We start from the raw sequence: 27,238 nt of genomic DNA, 5'->3' as shown, positions 1-27,238 counted from the left end.
ACATAGGGGCAGTATTATAGTATATTCTTGTACATAGGGGCAGTATTATAGTCGTTATATTCTTGTACATAGGAGCAGTATTATAGTAGTTATATTCTTGTACATAGGGGGAAGTATTATAGTAGTTATATTCTTGTACATAGGAGCAGTATTATAGTAGTTATATTCTTGTACATAGGAGCAGTATTATAGTAGTTATATTCTTGTACATAGGAGCAGTATTATAGTAGTTATATTCTTGTACATAGGGGCAGTATTATAGTAGTTATATTCTTGTACATAGGAGGCAGTATTATAGTAGTTATATTCTTGTATATAGGGGCAGTATTATAGTAGTTATACTCTTGTACATAGGGGGCAGTATTATAGTAGTTATATTCTTGTACATAGGAGCAGTATTATAGTAGTTATATTCTTGTACATAGGGGGCAGTATTATAGTAGTTATATTCTTGTACATAGGGGGCAGTATTATAGTAGTTATATTCTTGTATATAGGAGGCAGTATTATAGTTATATTCTTGTACATAGAGGGCAGTATTATAGTAGTTATATTCTTGTACATAGGGGGCAGTATTATAGTAGTTATATTCTTGTACATAGAGGGCAGTATTATAGTAGTTATATTCTTGTACATAGGAGCAGTATTATAGTAGTTATATTCTTGTACATAGGGGGCAGTATTATAGTAGTTATATTCTTGTACATAGGAGCAGTATTATAGTAGTTATATTTTTGTACATAGGGGGCAGTATTATAGTAGCTATATTCTTGTACATAGGGGCAATATTATAGTAGTTATATTCTTGTACAAAGAGGGCAGTATTATAGTAGTTATATTCTTGTACATAGGGGGCAGTATTATAGTAGTTATATTCTTGTACATAGGAGGCAGCAATATAGTAGTTATATTCTTGTACATAGGGGCAGTATCATAGTAGTTATAGTCTAGAAAAATGACAAAACAATAAGAAACTGAAATCAAAACTCAACAGAAAAAAATAAAACTTTATTTATTACATTCATGCCTCTGATACATCAGCCCTGACATAATGCAGGGGGCGGACACACAGGTACTGGGAGCCCCTGCTTATATTGGCGTCTTTAATTAGGTATCTTATTTGTTATCCATTTGGTTATCATTTTTTGCGACTCTGATGGTACCTCTGGCGTTACAACTTCCTGCCATCACTTTAGGGCTAAGATTCCATCTGTTTGCCTTTGTTTGTTAATGGATTGCTTGTGTCCATATGATCTGTATGACATCATACCACTTGGTTTAATTTGCAGGGTTACTTCCCATGATGCATATCACTTCATGTATGTCATATTGCTAGAACTCCGTGATGTAGAGGTACTGTATGTCACAGCTCCTTTCCCCGTGTGTCACACGCACACTTGTTGTACATGTATATGTGTTCTGTGTCCTTTTCTTGCCTGCATATTATATTTGTTAAATTAAGACTTGTTACATTTTATTCTTTGATTGCTCTTTTCCTCCCCTCTTGTTTATAAGGCAGCTCAGCAGAGTTCAGCCCATTTTGAGTTTCCCTATGTTGCTGAATTCCAATCGGACCCAACAAAACAGTCTATAAAGTTTTTCAAACGTTTGTAACTTGCTGAATTTTTTTTCATATAAAACTGAAGAACAGAAATGTTCAGTTATGTAACGATAAAATAAACTCATACTTCATTCCTTAGTTTGCTCCGATCTCTTTTTTCCCATGGCTTTTTCCTTGGTTATTTACTTTGAGTAATGGAGTGACTACATTTAATTTACCGGATCTTCCTTTTTTTCTAAAGAAATATGAGGGGTTGAGGAAAGTTTGGATGAACTTTGTGCTTTGGGCATTTTTCAGAGGATTAAAGGAAAATATTACTTTTTCATTTTTAGAAGCCTCAGGCTTTACAGGAGGTGATTGAGACCCAACTTCGATGACGTCGTCACTTGGACTCAGGATATTCCTCTCGGCTCTAATCCGAGATGCTAGAGAGAAATCTAGGGGCTTCGTCAAACATTGGGTCAATCCAAACTGCTTCTGGACTTCTTGCCTGAGATTAGACATGCCTTCCATATCTTCTGCTTTGCCAGGACTAATGTGCTTGATGTCCCTCTTTGTCTTGGGGAGGGCAGTGGGAGAAGACAGTGGGGTGCAGGTGTACAGCAATGAATGTTTTCTTACTCGTTGACTGATCTCATCATTGTCCGTTGCTGTAGACTTACGTTTCGGGTCAGTGGTGGCCTCTATGTTACTACGCTTATGAGTCTTACCATCACTGATGTTCTGTGGAGCAGGTCCAATGTGCTTAATCCTTGACGAGGAACTTGTAGACGCCTGGATTTGTGAGAGCATCGCCAGCTTTTTCTTCTTCTTTTTCTTGACTGGTGACTCGAAAGGTTCATCAGACATATTGCTTATTTTCGAAATACTATTGGCTTTTATGACAACTCTCTTCCTTTTTCGTTTTGTCTTCTTTGTTGCTTTGCTGGAGCAGACCCTGTCTAGACTCCGGTCTTGTCCTTTCTGGCTGTATTGGGAAAGGCTTTCGACCCCACATGGGAGTGTTCTACCGGTCTTATCAATCTTCGTCTTCCGCTTTTTATCCTTTTCTTTACTTTTCATACTATTTTCCAAAAGACATATAAATAGCACGTCCTCATTTGTCAAGGTTTCATCCAGCTTTGAATTAAGAAAAATGTAAAAATTATATATTTGATGCGATAGCAAATTGAACGAAAATACAAATGTCACAGATAGTGGATATGCAGTAAAGGAGATAGCTACACATAAAGAAGACCTGGCACTTGCCAGAAACATGTCATTTTTTTACCTGGTGTAAATGCTGCTGTTCTCCTGAATCCGGAGTTATTTTTCATTTGTTCCTGCTCCTCTCCATTCCTGAGATACGAAGGGCTCCTGAAAACTTCGAGGCCCACCCATGAAATCTTTTTTGCATGGTCTTGTTTTGCAATGCAATATGTTATTTAGTTAGTTGAATGGTCTCATGAGCAATCTGGATTTATTTTGGAGAAGTTGGCAAAGTTCACACATCGGCTGCTGCAATGGCTGCAATTCCACCTTCCACCAAGGTGCTTTTTCATCTGTGGGAATAGGTGATAGTCCGAGGGAGCCAAATCAGGGGAATAGGGTGGGTGCTGAAGCAGTTGGAAACCACAGGAGTGAATTGCAGCAGCCGATGTGTGAACTTTGCCAACTTCTCCATTTCCATATTTCAGACTTGCGACCCAACTTTAAAATGCTGTAACGGAAACAAAAAAAATCAAAATAAATTCAGATTGCTCATGAGACCATTCAACTAACTAAATAACATATTGCATTGCAAAACAAGACCATGCAAAAAAGATTTCATGGGTGGGCCTCGAAGTTTTCAGGCGCCCCTCGTATGACCCTCTCTTTCTTGTTTGTAAATGTAGGTTTTTAAAAGCCAAGTGGGCATGGTCATAAAAGTCTTCTCAATTGAGTAACACCCACTTGGGCAAAATGAAGATTTGGGGTACCTACCTTAAAATCTCTTTCTCGGAGCCTTTATAGGGGGACATAGGAAACCATGGATGTCTGCTGCTGCCACTAGGAGGCTGACCATATGCAAAAAAAAAAATACCATATTTTTCGAACTATAAGACACACTTAGGATTAAGAGGTGGAAAATTGAAAAAAAAATGTTATGGGGTATCTTCTGCTGACACTGTTGTAGGGGTAATGTACCCAAATTTTGTACTAATATCCCCCATCCTGGTACATATGCTCCCCCACCCACATCCTGATATACAGTATATGTCCCCATCCAGGTATATTAATAATCCTCATTCTGGTATATATGGCTCCCAATCCTGGTATATACTCCCCTATCCTGGTTGTTATATATGGTTACCTATCCAGGTATACATTGCACCCCCTTCCTACTATACATGTTTCCCCATCTGGGAGGGAATAAATGGCCCCCATCCTGGTATACATGGCCCCTCATCCTCATCCTGGTATACATGGCCCCCCATCCAGGTATAGATGGCCCCTCTTCCTAGTATACATGGCATCCCCTCCTGGCATACATGGACCCCCATCATGGTATAAATGGCCCCATCAAACCGCACACATAAAAAATAAATGATTCTATTTACCTTCCCTCAGCTCCCCATGGAGCCGAGGTCAGCTGCCGGAACATTCACTGCTCCCCATGCCTGGGACTATGGGAGTGGAGAGCAGTGAATAATACTTTTCTTTAATAAAGGGCACACTGTTAGCCACAGCCGTCAGCTTCCTGAAACGGCTGGCGATCAAGTGTGCCCGCTATTAAAGAGAATGAATATTCACTTCTCTTGACTCCCATAGTCCCTCCCACCACTTGGTGCCGGCTTCAGTGTGCATAGAGGTGGGAGGGACAATGGGCGTGGGCAGAATTTTCTTTAAAAGCGGGCACACGTATTAGCTGCTGCAGCCAGTTCCTGCCTCCTGCGACCAGCTGCTCTGCTGCTGCTGCCACCTCCGCTATCCATAGCCGGACTAAGGTACTTATGGACTATAAGACGCACCACCCAATTTCCTCCAAAATTTTGGAGGAAAAAGTGTGTCTTATAGTCCGAAAAATACGGTAGCTCCTCTCCAGCAGTATATACCCACCAACTGACACAAAGCTAAGCAGTTAGTGAGAAAGCAGTAGGAGAAGCAACAGGTATACAACAACTATAACATAACCAGAACCAACAACAAACAAGGACGGGTGCTGTGTCCTCCAATGAAGGCTCTGAGACAGAGATTTTACAGTGAGTACCCAAAATCCTCATTTCTCTATGGCTTCATTGGGATACACAACAAACCATGGGACAGTCAAAAGCAGTCCCAAGGGTGGGAAAAAAGTAGCACCCTCAAGTCAGCGTTCGGGCCACTGCAGCTTGCAGGAACATTATACCAAGATTCGCATCTGACGAAGCATAGATGTGAACCTTGTAGAATTTGGCAAAGGTATGATAGGAAAGCCACGTAGCAGCCTTGCAAATCTGAGACACAGTCGCCTGTTGACGGACAGCCCAGGAGGCCCCAACTGCGTGAGTGGTATGCGCAGTGACCCTGAGTAGACACGTTCTGTTCCTTAGTTTGTAGGCTTCCAGAATGGCAGAACGAATCCAGCGGGCAATGGTAGACTTGGAAGCAGCCAAGCCTTTCCGAGGACCTTCGGGAATTATAAACAGTAAATCTGCACATCTGATGGGTGCTGTTCTGAAAAGGTAGAGATGAAGGGCTCTTATCAGATCCAGTTTGTTGAGAGACTGCTCTTGAGGATGAGAAGGGAATGGGAAAAAGGAAGGAAGAACAATATCTTCATTGAGGTAAAATGCAGAAACCATGAGAAAGGATGGTATTGGACGTAACCCTACCTTGCCCTGGTGGAACACTAGATAAGGGGAACGACAAGACAGAGCTGCAAGTTCTGAAACTTAAACTAAACCAAAAAAGGTGAACACAAGGCCGTAATAACATATAAAAAATACAATTTTATTAAAGATCAAATAAAACCAATCGACAGGTATGTATGGGAACGGTGTAGGAAAACGCACACATAATGGTGGTACATAGGCACATACAAAGGGACGTACACATCCAGATTAATACATATCAGCCATAAGTATAGTAATCACACAATTGTGATTTAACCCACATGGGGAAAAAATACAATGTATAGTATCAAAGGGAAAATGATGGACACATAAATGCACAACTGGGATATATACCACAATTATTTCCCTTAGCCGTATCCATAAAGATCCCACCCTGCTGATAGCAAGTGACCACCATATATTAATCACTACCCCAAAAACACCATGTAATGAAGGGGTTAAATTACCAGCAGGTCACAGCAGCAGCAGGGACTATGATGTATACTGGATGAGCACGTCAGCCCCGACGCGCGTTTCGATCCTCCTTCATCAGGGGGCATAGCTACAATGATGGCTGCCTGTCATTTTATACCGCCCGGTGAGAGCGCGTTTAACCGCGCGACCGGAAGTAGCGGTCCCGAACCGGAAGTGACGCGCACCGTTGTCAAGACACCGACGACGCTAGCCCGCGTCAGCGTCATGCTGGAGGAGGAATCTCAATTTTTGAGATTACGTAGATTATGTTCCACCGACGAGGATTTTTTTAGACAGAGTGATGACTTAAAAGTAAGACTGTCTGAACGTGGATATAGTAATAGAAGGATTAAACGAGCATTCAATAGGGCTAGACACTCATCGAGAGATGTGCTTCTATACGGGCAGAGGTCTAGGGTTGAGACAAATAAAGTTAGATTTGTTACTAATTTTCACTCACATTTTTCTCGTATGAGACAAATACTCGATAAATCCTGGCACATTTTGAAGGCCGACCCGGTATTATCTGGGTTCCTTCCTGAGAGGGCTGCCATTGCGGCTAGGAGATCTAGGAATCTACGTGATACATTAGTCAGTAGTCACTATACGAGTGCGATACCGGATACGTTCTTGGATCGAATGGCCAGGCGTTGTGGGAGTTCCTCGTGTGGACATTGCGTTGCCTGCCCCAATATGGATCGCACTGAGGTATTTACTAGCCAGGATGGTGTACGTGAATATAAAATTAAAAAGTATATCACATGTGAGAGTCGAAATGTGGTGTACTATGCGGTCTGCCCATGCAATTTGATATATGTGGGCATGACCACTAGACAGCTTAAAAAACGTATACGCGAGCACGTATTGGGGATTGAGGCAGCAATGTCCACTGAGGACCCCACTTCGCTAAAAACCATTCCCCGTCATTTCAGGAGGTTCCATGGCTGCAATGGTAGTCTTCTCAGGGTTAGAGGTATCGATATGTTGAATGTTGGTATTCGTGGTGGAGATATATCTAAAAGATTGGCCCAGTTAGAGTCCAGGTGGATTTGGACATTGGGTACTGTCCATCCATCTGGATTAAATGAACACATTAGTTTCGCCCCATTCCTTTGATCACACTGCCCTGTTGTTGTGAGAACGCTCGTGTTTTGTGTGGTCCATATTTTAACATTTATTTTATTTTTTAGTAAAATTATCATCGTGATGATGGCTTATGTGTGCTGGATGTATATCGGAGTAGCGGCTTTTTTGACAACATACGAGGAACTACGTCTAATGATCAGTGTTGGAGCACTGATGAAGAAGCGATTGATACCCATATATATGTCTATCTTGCTGTTATATATTTGGATTTCCCTAATCCACTCGTTCCTTCTTGTATATATATGATATTTATATATCTTTTGTATACTTTTTATATTGCCTCTATTTACGATACTCCAGGTTTACACCGTAGTCACCTTGATGTATTTTAATTAAATAGGTTGATTTCTGTGTGACTAGCTCTCCCGACCTGTACGCGCCTGTTTGCCATCACCCCCTGCGCCTGCCTGCTTTCGGCGTCTCTATGCATTGGTGGTTCCTGTGGTTCCTCCTCCAGCATGACGCTGACGCGGGCTAGCGTCGTCGGTGTCTTGACAACGGTGCGCGTCACTTCCGGTTCGGGACCGCTACTTCCGGTCGCGCGGTTAAACGCGCTCTCACCGGGCGGTATAAAATGACAGGCAGCCATCATTGTAGCTATGCCCCCTGATGAAGGAGGATCGAAACGCGCGTCGGGGCTGACGTGCTCATCCAGTATACATCATAGTCCCTGCTGCTGCTGTGACCTGCTGGTAATTTAACCCCTTCATTACATGGTGTTTTTGGGGTAGTGATTAATATATGGTGGTCACTTGCTATCAGCAGGGTGGGATCTTTATGGATACGGCTAAGGGAAATAATTGTGGTATATATCCCAGTTGTGCATTTATGTGTCCATCATTTTCCCTTTGATACTAAACATTGTATTTTTTCCCCATGTGGGTTAAATCACAATTGTGTGATTACTATACTTATGGCTGATATGTATTAATCTGGATGTGTACGTCCCTTTGTATGTGCCTATGTACCACCATTATGTGTGCGTTTTCCTACACCGTTCCCATACATACCTGTCGATTGGTTTTATTTGATCTTTAATAAAATTGTATTTTTTATATGTTATTACGGCCTTGTGTTCACCTTTTTTGGTTTAGTTTATGTGTTTTTGGTGATAGGTAGTTAAATCCGCAATAAATGTATGGTAGATGTACAAGCTAAATACCATGTATATATGTTTGACCTGCTGGTGTCATTTAAGTTCTGAAACTTGTCTGATAGAAGTGATGGCGACCAGGAAGGTAGCCTTACCAGGAAAGGTGTGAAAGATAAATTTGCCATAACGGTTCAAATGGTGACTGTTTAAGAACACGGAGTACTAGAATTAGGTCCCAAGGTTCTACTGAAGGCAGGTAGGAGGGAATGGAGTATGCGACTCCCTGCAAAAAAGTCTTGATCTGCAAGTGAGAAGCTAGAATCTTTTGAAAAAGGATGGAAAAGGCATACACATGTCCCTTGAGAGAACTGAGGTACAGACCAGATTCCAGACCCGAATGTAAGACGGACAAAACAGAAGGCAGATGAAAAACCATTGGGGAGGTCTGATTAGTTTCGCACCAGTGGAAAAAAACTTTCCACACACGGTGGTAAATACGAGAGGAAAAAGGCTTCCTTTCTCTGGTCTGAATAACCTGATCAGAGAAACTGGTGGATTTCAGAACTGTCGTCTCAACAGCCATGCCGTTAAACTGACCAACTGAGATGAGAGGACCCTGCGAGAGAAGGTCCAGAAGTTTCCACGGAGCATCCACAAGGACGTTGATTACTTCTGGGGCAGTCTGGAGAGATGACACTGATGGGCACTCTCTCTGTTTTGATCTTCTTGACCACCCTGGAGATCAGTGGCAATGGAGGGAATAGGTACGAGAGGGAGAACTAAAACCAAGGGATTACCAGGGCGTTGGTGGCAATTGCTAGTGGGTCGCATGATCTGGAGACGAACCGGGGAACCTTATAATTCAGTCAGGACGCCATCAGGCCGACGTCGAGAGTCCCACATTGGAGACAAATCTTGTGGAAGACCGACAGGTTGAGGGACCATTCGCCGGTGGCGAGATTCACTTAACTGAGGAAATCGTCAGCCCAGTTCTCCACTCCTGGGATGTGTACTGCTGAGATCATTGGTACTCTCTGCTCGGCGCTAACAGAATCCGCTTCACTTCTGACAATACTGCTCCACTTTCTGTCCTTTGTTGGTGGTTTATGTATTTTATTGTCTATTTGAGCCCAAATCAGATGTTTAATGAGAAGATCCTGCCAGTGAAGTAGACAAAGGAAGATTGCCCTGAGTTCCAGAATGTTGATGGGAAGAGATGATTCCTGGGTGGTCCAACAACCCTGGACTGTTAGTTTCTGAAAAACTGCTCCCCAACCGAGAAGACTGGCTTCTGCTTTAACTATCTTCCAGCGAGGTGGCAGAAAAGATCTCCCATGATGGACATGGGGAGATGGAGTCCACAATTCCAAGAACTTCTTTATCTGGGGAGGGAGCGTGATTAGACGATCCAAGGAGTAAGTCTACCTCTCCCATCTTGAAAGTAGAAAAAGTTGAAGGGGACGCGTATGAAACTGGGCGAATGTAACTGCTTCCATTGACGTGACTATTCTGCCTAGGATGCTCATAGAGAAACGGAGAGAATGAGGACATGTGCTTCTCATGGAGCGAATCCTGCGCAATAGAACCGAGTGTTTCTCTTTAGGCAGAAAAACTCTTGAACGCGCAGTGTCGAACAACATTCCCAGAAAAACAATACGTTGGACCGGTATCAGAGACAACTTTTGGATGTTGATAATCAAGCCTAGACGAGAGAGGGAGTCCAGAGTGATCTGTAGACTCACGTAACATGCCAAGGAGGACTCTGCTTTGATGAGAATGTCATTTAAATAAGGGGTGACGAGGATGCCTCTGTTCTGAGGAATGGCCATAACCGCCGCCATTATCTTCGTGAAGACTCTTGGTGCTATGACTAGGATGAACAGCAATGCTGTGAAGTGGAAATGGGATTGCTGTACCGCGAACTGAAAAAAATCACCTTGTGGTTGGGTATAGGTTCTGGGAGGATGCTTCGTCTTTCTGAATGATACGGTCAGCTCAGAGGAAAAGGTTTCTGGATCCTCTATGTTAAGGGTCTGATTGACAGCTACAATTATACTATTTATCATGTCCCAGAGTTTAGAGATCTATTCGGAGTATAGACCAGAATATGATTCAGACTGAGGTTCTGACTCCAGCAGAGCTAGAGCATCGAAGAGGAGGGAGACAGAGAAAGGATCCTGGAGGACGGAGAGGATGATGAGGATCTAGACGATGAGCTATTGCGGGCACGCTTTTTAAAACCCCTGTAACGCTGCATGGTGACCTTTTGGAATTGAGGGGCAGTGGGGTCTGGAACACCGAGGGGAGTGATCGGGAAACCTGTGGTGGGGGCAGGGCTGGGCAGTCGTTCTAAGCAGGGCTGTGGAGTCGGTAAGCCAAAGCACATACTGCTCACTTTCCCTGACTTCTGACTCTGACTCCCAACTTAAACTCCACAGTACTGCCTCACTACTGAGCAATTTAGGGTGCCAAGGAAATGCATGGTAAAAATTAAGTCACAAGTTTCTGAAGGTCTTACCTCCTAATTTTGTTCCATTTTGGTCATATTTTATAACTTTCTTTTTTTAAGATTAGTTATCATTTAGTAGTTGCTCAATGGCACATCATATTGCAGTTTTAGATGTTTGTTTAGTATTTATTGTCATGCATATCCCGCGTTATGTATGGTATGTTATACCGTTTACCGATCAGATTAATTGATTTTAAATTTTGATAGATCGGGAGTTTCTGAAAGCGGCGATACCAAACGTGTGTATATTTTTTTTAACCCTTTCATTTTCAATTGGGCGAAAGGGGGGTGTTTTGATCTTTTAGGTTTTTTATTTTTTTAAAGTTTTTTAAAAAAAAAATTTTACATTTTTTTTTTTTTACTAGTCCACATGGAATAATTCACATGCCTTGAGCAAGTGGTAAATCTAAATTTAAAGTCAACATATTTTACATGGTGAATCCTTATGCCAAAAGGAACAAATTTGGGGGGTAAGACTAAAGCCCCCGTTACACATAGCGATATCGCTAGCAATATCGCTGTTACGTCACTGGTTTTGTGACGTAGCAGCGATATCGCTACATGTGATACTTACCTCCGACCGGCTCCCCCGCTGATTATCGCTGATCGCGCGAGAACGGCCTGGACCATTTCTCGTCGGGCGCTTCCTGTGGAGAGACGAGCGACGCGTGGACGCGGGTGGAGGACATCAGGATCGCCGCGTTTGACAGGTAAGTAGCGACCGCCGACCGCTGCTATGTCGCTGGTGAGATCTGCCTGTGTGGCAGCTCACTAGCGACCACTTAGCAATGCACCAGCGATCCATATCGTTGTCGGGATCGCTTGTGCATCGCTTAGTGTAACGGTACCTTAACCAATTTGCAAAGTTCATGTTTCCTTGGCACCCTACTGAGCATGTACATAAAGTGAAGCACAGATTTATCTCAACTAAAAGCAGAGCTCCTTAGATCAGGAACAGAACAGACATTTATAGGATATTTGATACATTTCCCAAATTGTTATGAAAACATTTACAGCACATTCTGCACTGAATGCAATTTATTATATATTTTAGGAGACCGATTTGGTCTATTTTATACTGACTCCGACTCCACCAAATGGACATCGACTCCACAGTCGATTCTGAGACCAAAATCTAGGTCTGGGATACCTTGTTAAGGTCGGCTACTGACTGGGAGAAGGATGCAGCCCACTCAGGGGGGAAAGCACTCTCGCTAAGGGCACTGGGGGGCTCCTGGGGTGGCATATTAGATGGGCTGCAGTTTGGGCAGAGGGACGAGGTCTGACCAGAGGGAAACTTCTTATTACAGGTAGAGCAAGTGAAATGGAGAACAATAGGAGGACGATGGGAATGAGGCTCCCTGGGTGTAGACATAGAGAAAAAGAGATAATATGCCTAATGTGCCAACGTGAGTGATGCTGGAAAGAGAGCTGGCCCTCAGCGACAGAGCGTACTCAGACTCTGGAACCTGATAGCAGCAGCGCTGAGTCGGCGTTGCGTGGAGAGTTCGGTGAAGCTGTGCTGTGGTGACTGAAGCTGTGACACATGATGCTGTGCGACACCCGAGCCAGTGGCTGGCGATCACTCCGAGTATTAGGAGTGGAGCCAGTAAAATGCGCAAAGCTTTCAAGCTAGCTAGAGGAGAGAGCGCAATAGACGGAATATTAAAGTAATTTTGCTCTCTATGAAAGGTGGTCACTTGTAAAATGGGAAGGAGCCTATAATAGTTCCCGCATGACTAGGGATTGGTGATAATCTATTAAAAAGAGCCCCCTCACTGCCTGGACGGAGATAGCTGTCCCGAAGATCCTTCTTCACAGACTTGGTGCCGGAGACGGACATGAAGTACCTTGGTGCAAACCATGGAGTGGCTGGACGCAGATCTTCGGGCTACAAATATAAACCTAGCACTCAACTTAAAGGTATTTGCAAGGCGGTTTATTGTAGTACACAAAAAAAGACGTTTTGGTCAATGTGACCTTGTTCAGTTACGTGTGGTATATAGATTGTGTAGAGCTTATAGGCATCTATCAGAAAGGACGATGGTGCTTTAAGCGTTGAGGAGAATAATCTCTCCAAGGTAATGAGCTTGTCAGTATATAGGAGAGGGGCAAACGTGCCTCCAGATGCGGTGTCCACCGGCCATCTCTCATTACCTTAGAGAGATCATTCTCCTCAACGCTTAAAGCACCATCGTCCTTTCTGATAGATGCCTATAAGCTCTACACAATCTATATACCACACGTAACTGAACAAGGTCACATTGGCCGAAACCTCTTTTTTCGTGTACTACAATAAACCGCCTTGCAAATACCTTTAAGTTGAGTGCTAGGTTTATATTTGTTGCTTTAACGGGTTGGGAACCTAACCTTAGCACCATCTTGAGTTGTGCTCACGGTGTTCTTTCTATGCAGATCTTTGGGCTGTCATCAGAACATCTGTGGCCGGGAACGTGTGTCTTCCCACCGTCCACGTCTGGTTATGAGGGGGTGTGCAGGCCGGGTGGGGATGGCGAGGACCAGTCCGGCTGTCCTCAGTGCGGATGCCCTGAACATTTGATGTGTTAGGGGGATAGTGTCCTGCCAGATAAACCGGGGAAACAACAGTAGTGACGCAATCCCACACTGTGCTCTCGGGCTTTAGGGTGGAGAACAAAATGATCAAATAAACTCTGTTGTCCAAATCACAAGCTACAAAATGGAAATCATTAATAAAAAACAACAAAATAGAGAAACACTATATTTACATACCAAGTCACATCTCAGGAATAGAGAGGAGCAAGAAAAAAAAGAACAACAGAACCGGATTCAGGAGAACATTTACTACATGCAAATACATATAAATGGCAAGTGACAATTTATGACAAACTTCATTTTTATACTATCGATGGATCCAACAATAGATGTTCCAAACCATGCACCCCATGTTTAGCTTGAGGTACGGATACTGTCATCCGTATGCCCGTCTTGTCCATCTGTATGGCATTTGTTTTTTACATGAACAATTTTATAAATAATAAAGAGAAATACAGTTTCCTATCTTTATCATTTCAATTTATCCATGAAAAATGCATGACTTACGGCTGGTGACCCGTGTGTGATCCATTTTTACGCACCAATTGACTTATAATTAGTGAATAACGAACCTGAACGGTAAAGTTCGGGGACCGTACCGAACACCTACTGTTCGGGCACGGACCCCGAACACGGACTACTCCAGGAGGTTTGTGTTACTGTTCAGGTTTGGCCCCCTGAACATCGGCTGTTTCCCACGCTGTCATCTGTGTGACTGCAAGACACACCGGCGACTCTGATCGTCAGTAAGTTAGCTACTGTCTGTCAGAGCGCTGCGGTTCCCATGCTGTTAGATGACAGCATGTGAGCCAGCAGCTGTGACTGGTGTAAAAAGGTTAGCGCAGGTCACAGGCGTTGGCTGATGAGGGAGTACTACTCCCATCAGCTTACGCCTGCTATCGCTGGTAGCATACAGAGCAGGCAAGGCTGATGAGAGTATTCATCTGCCAGCGCTTGTGCTATAAATACATTTTAAAAATGGGGTCTCTTTTATTCTTGGTAACCAGTGCAGGCAAAACTGACAGCTGCGGGCTGCAACCCTCAGCTGTCAGCTTTATCATGTTTGGTTATCAAGAATAGAGGGGTCCCAAGACGAATTTTTAAAAATAATTTAAATAAAGTTTACACGCTCCAGTGGTGACAACAGTGAAGTAAACTCTATGAACTCTGCTCACTTTATTCACATTTCCGCGAGACACTGACGCTGTGCTATGACGCGCAACTCAGAGTCTCTACTAGATGGGAAGCTGAATGCACACATCATGCCAACGTACTGCATGCCATCTAGATGTAACAGAGCTAGACTCGTCAAGGGACAAATGGATTATCTTCACAGTGCTAGCGTTGATATTATTGAGGTCACAGCAGTTCATCGTCCCAGCTCATAGTGAAGTGACCATGTGAACTTAGCTTCAGTGACCAGCGGTAATCTCTGTGACGTCACCACTCGTCACTGAAGCTGCGTTCTTAGCAATGTCTCCTGCATTTCAGCGTGAATGGTTGCATCATGCCACCATCCAGTTTAAAAACCTGATATAGCATAGATGGATTACATTGTGGGACAGTATGGATTATCTTCATGTTGGACATTTGAGGGATACTGTTGTTTATTATTTTTGTTTTTTTTACAGGGGCCATATTCACGTCAGACAAGTGAGGATAATGGTGTTTTATTATTTTTTGTCTTTTACAGGGGACATGGCCTTCAGTGGATTAGTGGTAAAGGTGGGTATCACTTTGTTTTTTTATTTCAAATAAAGGTGTCAATGTCTTTATTTCAAATAAAGAAATTTATTGTGGCTGTGTTGTTTTTTTTTACATTCTAACTATGGGGTTAGTAATGGGGTGTATTATAGACGCCTGTCCATTACTAAGCCCTGTGCTTGATATCAGTGACCAGAAAACAGACATCAATCCAAAACCTATTACCCCACTTGCCACCGCAAGTGGGAAGAGCCTGGCAAAGCGCCACAATTGGCGCATCTAATAGATGCGCCGTTTCTGGGCAGCTGCGAGCTGTAATTTTTTGGCTGGGTGGTAAACAATATCCATGGCCCTTACCATTCTTAGAATACCAGACCCCAGGTGTCTGCTTTAGCTTAGCTGGTTGTCAAAAATGGTAGGGACCCCACGCTCTATTTTCAAAACAATTTATTTAAATAATTTTAAAAAAGCGGCATGGGACCCCTCTATTCTTGATAACCAGACATGATAAAGCTGACAGCTGAGTGTTGCAGCCCGCAGCTGTCGGATTTGCCAGCACTGGTTATCAAAAATAGAAGAGACCCCAAGTAATTTTTTATTTAATCATAGAACTCTCATCATCATATGCCTGCTCTCGCTGCTATCAGCGTGATGGGAGCAGTGCTCTCTCATCAGCCGAAGCTTATGACCGGCAGTAGCCTTATTACCAGCGGTCGCAGCTACTGGCTCACACACTGTCATCTGTATGACAGCATGGGAACCGCAGCAGGCGGTAACGATCTTACAACCAATCAGAACCCATGTTTGCCATGCTGTCACGTGCATGACAGCGTGGCAAACTACGGATGTTTGGGCCCCTCAGTGATCTGAATGTGGTCCAGGTTCAGGTTCGAGTTCGGGTACTGCTCTGGTACACGAACCAAACTTTCTTAAAATGTTCAGCTGAACTCGCCGGACCTGAACATCCACAGGTTTGCCCATCACTACTTATAATAGGTGAGTCTGATCCAGAATATGGATTATTCATGCATAGATGATCAGTCCGAGTGTAAAATGTGAACTACCACATTGCTTTTCATTGGTCAGTCTGCTGTCCGTATTGCTATCATTTTTGCATATGAACGGCACACAGAGGTAACATGGACGGCACAAACGTAACAAGGGCGGCACACAGACGTAACACGGACCACAAAGACGTAACAAGGACGGCACAGACGTGACAAGGGCGGCACACAGACTTAACATGAACGGCACAGACGTAACAAGGACAACACACAGACGTAACACGGATGGCACACAGACGTAACACGGACGGCACACAGACGAAACACGGACGGCACACAGACGTAACACGGACGGCACACAGACGTAACACAGACGTAACACAGACGGCACACAGACGGCACCCAGACGTAACACAGACGGCACACGGACGTCACACAGACATAACAAGGACCACACACAAATGTAACACGGACAGCACACAAACGTAACGTAACACGGACCGCACAAAGACGTAACAAGGACGGCACAGACGTGACAAGGGCGGCACACAGACTTAACATGAACGGCACAGACGTAACAAGGACAACACACAGACGTAACACGGATGGCACACAGACGTAACACGGATGGCACACAGATGTAACACGGACGGCACACAGACGTAACACGGACGGCACACAGACGTAACATGGACGGCACACAGACGTAACACAGACGTAACACAGACGGCACACAGACGGCACACAGACGTAACACAGACGGCACACGGACGTCACACAGACATAACAAGGACCACACACAAATGTAACACGGACAGCACACAAATGTAACGTAACACGGACCGCACAAAGACGTAACAAGGACGGCACAGACGTGACAAGGGCGGCACACAGACTTAACATGAACGGCACAGACGTAACAAGGACAACACACAGACGTAACACGGATGGCACACAGACGTAACACGGACGGCACACAGACGTAACACGGACGGCACACAGACGTAACACAGACGGCACACAGACGTAACAAGGACAACACACAGACGTAACAAGGACAACACACAGACATAACACGGACGGCACACAGACGTAACACGGACGGCACACAGACGTAACACAGACGGCACACAGACGTAACAAGGACAACACACAGACGTAACAAGGACAACACACAGACGTAACACGGACGGCACACAGACGTAACACAGACGGCACAGACGTAACACAGACGGCACACAGACGTATCACAGACGGCACACAGACGTAACAAGGACAACACACAGACGTAACACGGACGGCACACAGACGTATCACAGACGTAACACAGACGGCACACGGACGGCACAGACGGCACACAGACGTAACAAGGACCACACACAAATGTAACACGGACAGCACACAAACGTAACGTAACACGGACCGCACACAGACGTAACATGGACGGCACATGTTCGTCTGAATGTGCCCTGATGATGGGAGTACCTCATACAGCTGTGAGCTGTGAGGCCTGTGTAAAGATGCCCTGTTCTTCTTCTTTTTCCTTTTCTGCAACTTTTGTGACTCCATTTAGATTTTTCTCCCTGGGGAACATAAGAAACCAAAGTGACAAGGAGAGAAAGACACCTCTGTGTCCAGTAATAATAATACATTTTATTTCTATACCGCCGACATATTCCGCAGCACTTTACATTTCAGAGGGGACTTGTACAGACGATAGACATTACAGCATAACAATAATCACATACAGTAGATTATAACAAATACCAAGAGGAAAGAGGGCCCTGCTCGCAAGCTTACAGTCTATGAGGAAAGAGGTAGACACGAAAGGTGGGTGGTAACAGTTGCCCTGATTGTATGGACCAGCCATAATATTAAGTGTGTATCAGTACAGACACAGAGGGCTAATGGATGCATAAAGCATGTGGGAACATGATGCGGGAAATCTGGTTATGGTAAAACTTTTGGCTGTGCCACACAGGGATAGATTAGGTTAATGTGTTGAGGCGGTAGGCCAGTCTGAATAAATGCATTTTCAGGGCACACTTAAAATTGTGGGGATTGGGGACTAATCGTATTGACCTGGGAAGTGCATTCCAAAGAATTGGCGCAGCACGTGTAAAGTTTTGGAGACGGGAGTGGGAGGTTCTGATTATTGAGGATGCTAACCTCAGGTCATCAGCAGAACGGATGGCGCGGGTAGGGTGGTATACTGAGACAAGGGAGGAGATGTAGGGTGGTGCTGAGCCATGGAGGGCTTTGTGGGTGAGGGTAATAATAAGAAATTTGGTTAAAGTACACACATGTACTCCATATAAACATATACTACACATATACTTCAAATACAGTGAGTACGGAAAGTATTCAGACTCCTTTAAATTTTTCACTCTTTGTTTAATTGCAGCCATTTGGTAAATTCAAAAAAGTTCATATTTTTCTCATTAATGTACACTCTGCACCCCATCTTGACCGAAAAAAAACAGGAATGTAGACATTTTTGCAAATTTATGAAGAAAGAAAAACTGAAATATCACATGGTCATAAGTGTTCAGACCCTTTGCTCAGACACTCATATATAAGTCCCATGCTGTCCATTTCCTTGTGATCCTCTTTGAGATTGTTCTACTCCTTCATTGGAGTCCAGCTGTGTGTAATTAAACTGACAGGACTTGATTTGTAAAGGCGCACACCTGTCTATATAAGACCTCACAGTGCATGTCAGACCAAAGGAGAATCATGAGGTCAAAGGAACTGGCCAAGGAGGTCAGAGACAGAATTGTGGCAAGGCACAGATCTGGCCAAGGTTACAAAAGAATTTCTGCAGTACTCAAGGCTCCTAAGAGCACAGTGGCCTCCATAATCCTTAAATGGAAGAAGTTTGTGACCACCAGAAGTCTTCCTAGACCTGGCCGTCCAGCCAAACTGAGCAATCATGGGAGAAGAGCCTTAGCAAGAGAGGTAAAGAAGAACCCCAAGATCCCTGTGGCTGAGCTCCACAGATGCAGTAGGGAAATGGGAGAAAGCTCAACAAAGTCAACTAGCACTGCAGCCCTCCAGCAGACGAGCCTTTAGAGTGGCCCGACGGAAGCCTCTCCTCAGTGCCAAATGAAAGCCCACATAGAGTTTGCTAAAAAAAAAAAAAAAACACATGAAAGACTCACAGATTATGAGAAATAAGATTCTCTGGTCTGATGAGGCGAAGATAGAACTTTTTGGTTATAATTCTAAGCAGTATGTGTGGGAAAAAAACAGGCACTGCTCATCACCTGCCCAATACAATCCCAACAGTGAAACATGGTGGTGGCAGCATCATGCTATGGGGGTGATTCTCAGCTGCAGGGACAGGATGAATGGTTGCAATTGAATGAAACATTAATGCGACCAAGTACAGAGATATCCTGGGTGAAAACCTCTTCCAGAGTGCTCTGGACCTCAGACCTGGCCGAAGGTTCACCTTCCAACAAGACAATGACCCTAAGCACACAGCTAAAATAACAAAGAAGTGGCTTCAGAACAACTCTGTGACCATTCTTAACTGGCCCAGCCAGAGCTCTGACCTAAACCCAATTGAGAATCTCTGGAGAGACCTGAAAATGGCTGTCTACCAACGTTCACCATCCAACCTGACGGAACTGGAGAGGATCTGCAAGGAAGAATGGCAGAGGTCCCCTAATCCAGGTGTGAAAACCTTGTTGCATCAGTCCCAAAAAGACTCATGGCTATACTAGCTCAAAAGGTGCTTCTACTCAATTCTGAGCAAAGGGTCTGAATACTTATGACCTTGTGATATTTCACTTTTTCTTTTTTAATAAATTTGCAAAAATGTCTACATTTCTGTTTATTTTTCAATCAAGATGAGGTGCAGCGTGTACACTAATTGAGAAAAAAATGAACTTTCTTGAATTTACCAAATGGCTGCAATGAAAAAAAAAAGAGTGAAAACTTTAAAGGGGTCTGAATACTTTCCGTACCCACTGTATATATATATTCCATGTACACATCTAACATATAATGCACCCCACATTATTCTGTATGCATGCATTGTAACTAATTATACTGCATGTACAGCACCCCATTATACTGTATGCATTGTATGCATGGTACCTCTACAATATTCTATTGGTACTGCACCTCATTATTCTGCTGGTGCAGTCACTGTGTACATACATTACATTACTGATCCTGAGTTACACCCTGTATTATACTCCAGAGCTGCACTCATTATTCTGCTGGTGCAGTCACTGTGTACATACATTACATTACTGATCCTGAGTTACATCCTGTATTATACTCCAGAGCTGCACTCATTATTCTGCTGGTGCAGTCACTGTGTACATACATTACATTACTGATCCTGAGTTACATCCTGTATTATACTCCAGAGCTGCACTCACTATTCTGCTGGTGCAGTCACTGTGTACATACATTACATTACTGATCCTGAGTTACATCCTGTATTATACCCCAGAGCTGCACTTACTATTCTGCTGGTGCAGTCACTGTGTACATAAATTACATTACTGATCCTGAGTTACATCCTGTATTATACCCCAGAGCTGCACTCACTATTCTGCTGGTGCAGTCACTGTGTACATACATTACTTATCCTGTACTGATCCTGATTACATCCTGTATTATACCCCAGAGCTGCACTCACTATTCTGCTGGTGCAGTCACTGTGTACATACATTACTTATCCTTTACTGATCCTGATTACACCCTGTATTATACCCCAGAGCTGCACTCACTATTCTGCTGGTGCAGTCACTGTGTACATACATTACATTACTGATCCTGATTACATCCTGCATTATACCCCAAAGCTGCATTCACTATTCTGCTGGTGCAGGCACTGTATACACACATTACATTACTGATCCTGAGTTACATCCTATATTACACTCCAGAGCTGCACTCACTATTCTGCTGGTGCAGTCACTGTGTACATACATTACTTATCCTTTACTGATCCTGATTACACCCTGTATTATACCCCAGAGCTGCACTCACTATTCTGCTGGTGCAGTCACTGTGTACATACATTACATTACTGATCCTGAGTTACATCCTGTATTATACTCCAGAGCTGCACTCACTATTCTGCTGGTGGAGTCACTGTGTAGATACATTACATTACTGATCCTGATTACATCCTGCATTATACCCCAAAGCTGCATTCACTATTCTGCTGGTGCAGGCACTGTGTACACACATTACATTACTGATCCTGAGTTACATCCTATATTACACTCCAGAGCTGCGCTCACTATTCTGCTGGCTCAGTCACTGTGTGCATAAATTACATTACTGATCCTGAGTTACATCCTGTATTATACACCATAGCTGCACTCACAATTCTGCTGGTGCAGTCACTGTGTACATACATGTTAATGGTCAGCTAGCTTGCGGTTAGGTCTTGCGGTCAGGTCTTGCGATCAGGTCCTGCCGTCAGGTCTTGCAGTCAGGTCTTGGGGTCAGGTCTTGGGGTCAGGTCTTGGGGTCAGGTCCTGCGGTCTGGTCTTGCAGTCAGGTCCCTGCGGTCAGGTCTTGCAGTCAGGTCTTACAGTCAGGTCCCTGCGGTCAGGTCTTGGGGTCAGGTCTTGGGGTCAGGTCGTGCGGTCAGGTATTGGGGTCAGGTCGTAAGGTCAGGTCATAAGGTCAGGTTTTGCGGTCAGGCCTTGGGGTCAGGTCTTGCGGTCAGGTCTTGGGGCCAGGTCTTGCGGTCAGGTCTTGGGGCCAGGTCTTGCGATCAGGTCCTGGGTTTAGGTCTTGCGGTCAGGTCCTGCGGTCAGGTCGTGCAGTCAGGTCCTGGGGTCAGGTCTTGGGGTCAGGTCTTGCGGTCAGGTCTAGGGGTCAGGTCGTGAGGTCAGGTCTTGCAGTCAGGTCTTGGGGTCAGGTCTTGTGGTGAGGTCCTGTGGTCAGGTCGTGCGGCAGGTCCTGCGGTAAGGTCTTGGGGTCAGGTCTTGCAGTCAGGTCTTGCAGTCAGGTCTTGCAGTCAGGTGTTACGGTCAGGTGTTGCGGTCAGGTGTTGCAGTCAGGTCCTGCGGTTAGGTCTTGCAGTCAGGTGTTGTAGTCAGGTCCTGTGGTCAGGTCGTGTAGTTAGGTCTTGCGGTCAGGTCCTGGGGTCAGGTCTTGCGGTCAGGTCCTGGGGTCAGGTCCTGGGGTCAGGTCCTGGGGTCAGGTCTTGGGGTCAGGTCTTGCAGTCAGGTGTTGTAGTCAGGTGTTGTAGTCAGGTCTTGTGGTCAGGTCTTGTGGTCAGGTCTTGTGGTCAGGTCTTGTGGTCAGGTCTTGTAGTTAGGTCTTGTAGTTAGGTCTTGCGGTCAGGTCCTGGGGTCAGGTCTTGCAGTCAGGTGTTGTAGTCAGGTCCTGCGGTCAGGTCTTGCGGTCAGGTGTTATAGTCAGGTCCTGAGGTCAGGTCTTGGGGTCATGTCTTGCAGTCAGGTGTTGCAGTCAGGTCCTGCGGTCAGGTCTTGTAGTTAGGTCTTGGGGTCAGGTCTTGCGGTCAGGTCTTGCGGTCAGGTCTTGCAGTCAGGTCTTGCAGTCAGGTGTTATAGTCAGGTCCTGAGGTCAGGTCTTGCAGTCAGGTGTTGCAGTCAGGTCCTGCGGTCAGGTCTTGTAGTTAGGTCTTGCGGTCAGGTGTTGCAGTCAGGTGTTGCAGTCAGGTCTTGTGGTTAGGTCTTGGGGTCAGGTCTTGGGGTCAGGTCCTGCGGTCAGGTCTTGCAGTCAGGTGTTGTAGTCAGGTCCTGCGGTCAGGTCTTGTAGTTAGGTCTTGCGGTCAGGTCCTGGGGTCAGGTCCTGCGATCAGGTGTTGTAGTCAGGTCCTGTGGTCAGGTCTTGTAGTCAGGTCTTGTGGTCAGGTCTTGTGGTCAGCTCTTGCGGTCAGGTCCTGCGGTCAGGTCTTGCGGTCAGGCCTTGCAGTCAGGTGTTGTAGTCAAGTCCTGCGGTCAGGTCTTGGGGTCAGGTCCTGGGGTCAGGTCTTGTAGTTAGGTCTTGGGGTCAGGTCTTGCAGTCAGGTGTTGTAGTCAGGTCCTGCGGTCAGGTCTTGGGGTCAGGTCTTGCGGTCAGGTGTTGTAGTCAGGTCCTGCGGTCAGGTCTTGCGGTCAGGTCTTGGGGTCAGGTCTTGGGGTCAGGTGTTGTAGTCAGGTCCTGCGGTCAGGTCCCGGGGTTAGGTCTTGCGGTCAGGTTTTGTAGTCAGGTCCTGGGGTCAGGTCTTGTAGTTAGGTCTTGGGGTCAGGTCTTGTAGTTAGGTCTTGGGGTCAGGTGTTGGGGTCAGGTCCTGGGGTCAGGTCTTGTAATTAGGTCTTGGGGTCAGGTCTTGTAGTTAGGTCTTGGGGTCAGGTTTTGGGGTTAGGTTTTGGGGTTAGGTCTTGGGGTCAGGTCTTGTAGTTAGGTCTTGCGGTCAGGTGTTGTAGTCAGGTCTTGTAGTTAGGTCTTGCAGTCAGGGGTTGTAGTTAGGTCTTGGGGTCAGGTCTTGCAGTCAGGTGTTGTAGTCAGGTCCTGGGGTCAGGTCTTGTAGTTAGGTCTTGGGGTCAGGTCTTGCAGTCAGGTCTTGCAGTCAGGTGTTACGGTCAGGTGTTGCGGTCAGGTGTTGCAGTCAGGTCCTGCGGTTAGGTCTTGCAGTCAGGTATTGTAGTCAGGTCCTGTGGTCAGGTCGTGTAGTTAGGTCTTGCGGTCAGGTCCTGGGGTCAGGTCTTGGGGTCAGGTCTTGCGGTCAGGTCTTGGGGTCAGGTCTTGCGGTCAGGTCTTGGGGTCAGGTCTTGCGGTCAGGTCCTGGGGTCAGGTCCTGGGGTCAGGTCTTGGGGTCAGGTCTTGCGGTCAGGTGTTGTGGTCAGGTCTTGTGGTCAGGTCTTGTGGTCAGGTCTTGTAGTTAGGTCTTGCGGTCAGGTCCTGGGGTCAGGTCTTGCAGTCAGGTGTTGTAGTCAGGTCTTGCGGTCAGGTCTTGCGGTCAGGTGTTATAGTCAGGTCCTGAGGTCAGGTCTTGGGGTCAGGTCTTGCAGTCAGGTGTTGCAGTCAGGTCCTGTGGTCAGGTCTTGTAGTTAGGTCTTGGGGTCAGGTCTTGTGGTCAGGTCTTGCAGTCAGGTCTTGCAGTCAGGTGTTATAGTCAGGTCCTGAGGTCAGGTCTTGGGGTTAGGTCTTGCAGTCAGGTCCTGCGGTCAGGTCTTGTAGTTAGGTCTTGGGGTCAGGTCTTGCGGTCAGGTGTTGCGGTCAGGTGTTGCAGTCAGGTGTTGCAGTCAGGTGTTGCAGTCAGGTGTTGCGGTTAGGTCTTGGGGTCAGGTCTTGGGGTCAGGTCTTGGGGTCAGGTCCTGCGGTCAGGTCTTGGGGTCAGGTCTTGCAGTCAGGTGTTGTAGTCAGGTCCTGCGGTCAGGTCTTGGGGTCAGGTCTTGTAGTTAGGTCTTGCGGTCAGGTCCTGGGGTCAGGTCCTGCGATCAGGTGTTGTAGTCAGGTCCTGTGGTCAGGTCTTGTAGTTAGGTCTTGTGGTCAGGTCTTGTGGTCAGCTCTTGCGGTCAGGTCCTGCGGTCAGGTCTTGCGGTCAGGCCTTGCAGTCAGGTGTTGTAGTCAAGTCCTGCGGTCAGGTCTTGGGGTCAGGTCTTGTAGTTAGGTCTTGGGGTCAGGTCTTGCAGTCAGGTGTTGTAGTCAGGTCCTGCGGTCAGGTCTTGGGGTCAGGTCTTGAGGTCAGGTGTTGTGGTCAGGTCTTGCGGTCAGGTCTTGGGGTCAGGTCCTGGGGTCAGGTCTTGGGGTCAGGTCTTGGGGTCAGGTGTTGTAGTCAGGTCCTGCGGTCAGGTCCTGGGGTTAGGTCTTGCGGTCAGGTTTTGTAGTCAGGTCTTGTAGTTAGGTCTTGGGGTCAGGTCTTGTAGTTAGGTCTTGGGGTCAGGTGTTGGGGTCAGGTCCTGGGGTCAGGTCTTGTAATTAGGTCTTGGGGTCAGGTCTTGTAGTTAGGTTTTGGGGTCAGGTTTTGGGGTTAGGTCTTGGGGTCAGGTCCTGGAGTCAGGTCTTGTAGTTAGGTCTTGCAGTCAGGTGTTGTAGTCAGGTCTTGTAGTTAGGTCTTGCAGTCAGGGGTTGTAGTTAGGTCTTGGGGTCAGGTCTTGCAGTCAGGTGTTGTAGTCAGGTCCTGGGGTCAGGTCTTGCAGTCAGGTGTTGTAGTCAGGTCCTGGGGTCAGGTCTTGTAGTCAGGTGTTGTAGTCAGGTCCTGCGGTCAGGTCTTGCGGTCAGGTGTTATAGTCAGGTCCTGAGGTCAGGTCTTGGGGTCAGGTCTTGCAGTCAGGTGTTGCAGTCAGGTCCTGTGGTCAGGTCTTGTAGTTAGGTCTTGGGGTCAGGTCTTGCGGTCAGGTCTTGCAGTCAGGTCTTGTAGTCAGGTCCTGGGGTCAGGTTTTGTAGTTAGGTCTTGGGGTCAGGTCCTGCGGTCAGGTCTTGGGGTCAGGTCTTGTAGTCAGGTCTTGTAGTTAGGTCTTGGGGTCAAGTTTTGGGGTCAGGTCTTGTAGTTAGGTCTTGTAGTTAGGTCTCGGGGTCAGGTCCTGCGGTCAGGTCTTGGGGTCAGGTCTTTCAGTCAGGTGTTGTAGTCAGGTCCTGGGGTCATGTCTTGGGGTCAGCTCTTGCAGTCAGGTCCTGTGGTCAGGTCTTGTAGTTAGGTCTTGGGGTCAGGTCTCGGGGTCAGGTCTTGTAGTTAGGTCTTGGGGTCAGGTCCTGCGGTCAGGTCTTGGGGTCAGGTCTTGTAGTCAGGTCTTGTAGTTAGGTCTTGGGGTCAAGTTTTGGGGTCAGGTCTTGTAGTTAGGTCTTGTAGTTAGGTCTCGGGGTCAGGTCCTGCGGTCAGGTCTTGGGGTCAGGTCTTTCAGTCAGGTGTTGTAGTCAGGTCCTGGGGTCAGGTCTTGTAGTTAGGTCTTGCGGTCAGGTCCTGGGGTCACGTCTTGGGGTCAGGTCTTGCAGTCAGGTCCTGCGGTCAGGTCTTGTAGTCAGGTCTTGGGGTCAGGTCTCGGGGTCAGGTCTTGTAGTTAGGTCTCGGGGTCAGGTCTTGTAGTTAGGTCTTGGGGTCAGGTTTTGGGGTTAGGTTTTGGGGTTAGGTCTTGGGGTCAGGTCCTGGGGTCAGGTCTTGTAGTTAGGTCTTGTAGTTAGGTCTTGCAGTCAGGGGTTGTAGTTAGGTCTTGGGGTCAGGTCTTGGGGTCAGGTCTTGGGGTCAGGTCTTGGGGTCAGGTCTTGCAGTCAGGTGTTGTAGTCAGGTGTTGTAGTCAGGTCTTGTAGTTAGGTCTTGGGGTCAGGTCTTGTAGTTAGGTCTCGGGGTCAGGTCCTGCGGTCAGGTCTTGTAGTCAGGTCCTGGGGTCACGTCTTGGGGTCAGGTCTTGTAGTCAGGTCTCGGGGTCAGGTCTTGTAGTTAGGTCTCGGGGTCAGGTCTTGTAGTTAGGTCTTGCGGTCAGGTCCTGGGGTCACGTCTTGGGGTCAGGTCTTGCAGTCAGGTCCTGCGGTCAGGTCTTGTAGTCAGGTCTTGGGGTCAGGTCTTGTAGTTAGGTCTCGGGGTCAGGTTTTGGGGTTAGGTCTTGGGGTCAGGTCTTGTAGTTAGGTCTTGCGGTCAGGTCTTGTAGTCAGGTCCTGGGGTCAGGTCTTGCAGTTAGGTCTCGGGGTCAGGTCTTGTAGTTAGGTCTCGGGGTCAGGTCTTGTAGTTAGGTCTTGGGGTCAGGTCTTGCGGTCAGGTCTTGTAGTCAGGTCCTGGGGTCAGGTCTTGCAGTTAGGTCTCGGGGTCAGGTCTTGTAGTTAGGTCTCGGGGTCAGGTCCGCCCCTCCAACTGACGCAGTTACCGCCATTTTGATATGTTTTTAGTCTGAACAGGTAACATAATTTTCCATACATTTATCACCTGTTTACTGACTCATCTATATAATCGCTGAGGCTTCGGCTGCGGAGACCCCGCTAATCCCGAGAACGCGGCTCCCAGTGTCTCCTGTGTGAACGGCGCTCAGTAACATTTCATCTCTACACTCGTTTCAGACAGCTCACACATTGTCATCTGATTGGCTGCAGGGTCACCACGTGATGCTTGTTTGACCGCTTTCAATATACACTTTTTAATATTGAGAGCACCAAGATGGCTGCCGTACCACTGCTATTGCGTTGTCATGGTGACTAGCTCCATGGCCTGAGCAGGCCGGAAGTGACACCAGAGTCTTCACGCGAGAGTTCCGGCGGCCATTTCTCCATTGATTGCGTCTGCTTCTGGCAGATAGATCCGCGCTGTGGCTTCTCACCATGATCCCTGCCTGAAGCTCCTCGTCTCTGCCGCGGCCAGCACGGAGATGGTTCCCGGAGAAGACAGTCCCCTCCTACCCAAAGAGGTGAGGGGGCGCTTCCGGGAGC

The 27,238-nt window shown here is 46.4% G+C and overlaps 2 protein-coding genes across 5 annotated transcripts in view; one reads left to right on the top strand and one right to left on the bottom strand.

The window, feature by feature from the left end:
- Window positions 1-987: 987 nt before the first annotated feature.
- On the bottom strand, window positions 988-27,086 carry LOC141092326 (uncharacterized). Of its 4 annotated transcripts, none has more exons than XM_073578379.1 (3): window positions 26,983-27,086; window positions 17,384-17,481; window positions 988-2,680 (listed from the first exon to the last, which is right to left on the bottom strand). In XM_073578379.1, the coding sequence occupies exons 2-3, from the start codon at window positions 17,465-17,467 to the stop codon at window positions 1,697-1,699; spliced, it is 1,068 nt and encodes a 355-aa protein (XP_073434480.1). In that variant the 5' UTR covers window positions 17,468-17,481; window positions 26,983-27,086; the 3' UTR covers window positions 988-1,696. The 4 variants fall into 4 exon arrangements, with proteins under 4 accessions (XP_073434480.1, XP_073434478.1, XP_073434477.1 ...); XM_073578377.1 differs by lacking the exon at window positions 26,983-27,086 and adding an exon at window positions 26,733-26,907; XM_073578376.1 differs by lacking the exon at window positions 26,983-27,086 and adding an exon at window positions 26,742-26,907.
- USP47 (ubiquitin specific peptidase 47) overlaps window positions 27,079-27,238 on the top strand; it is a 51,577-nt gene continuing 51,417 nt past the window's right edge. The window contains exon 1 of the mRNA XM_073578374.1: window positions 27,079-27,216. Coding sequence (XP_073434475.1) covers window positions 27,178-27,216 — 39 coding nt within the window. The 5' untranslated portion in view covers window positions 27,079-27,177. The remainder of the gene's footprint in view (window positions 27,217-27,238) is intronic.

This window comes from Dendrobates tinctorius, unplaced genomic scaffold, assembly GCF_039654945.1.
Source record: "Dendrobates tinctorius isolate UK_male_01 unplaced genomic scaffold, ASM3965494v1 ptg000059l, whole genome shotgun sequence".
NCBI lineage: Eukaryota > Metazoa > Chordata > Amphibia > Anura > Dendrobatidae > Dendrobates > Dendrobates tinctorius.
The sequence above is the reverse complement of the archived record's forward strand: the minus strand, read 5'-3'. Positions and strand labels throughout refer to the sequence as shown.

Bases quoted from the DNA above. Each gene is read 5' to 3' on its own strand.
- LOC141092326 (XM_073578379.1), bottom strand. From the start codon at position 17,467: ATGGAGTCACAAAAGTTGCAGAAAAGGAAAAAGAAGAAGAACAGGGCA. The intron at 2,681-17,383 runs GTACTCCCATCA...CTTAATTCAAAG, and splicing joins ACAGCTCACAGCTGTATGAG to CTGGATGAAACCTTGACAAA.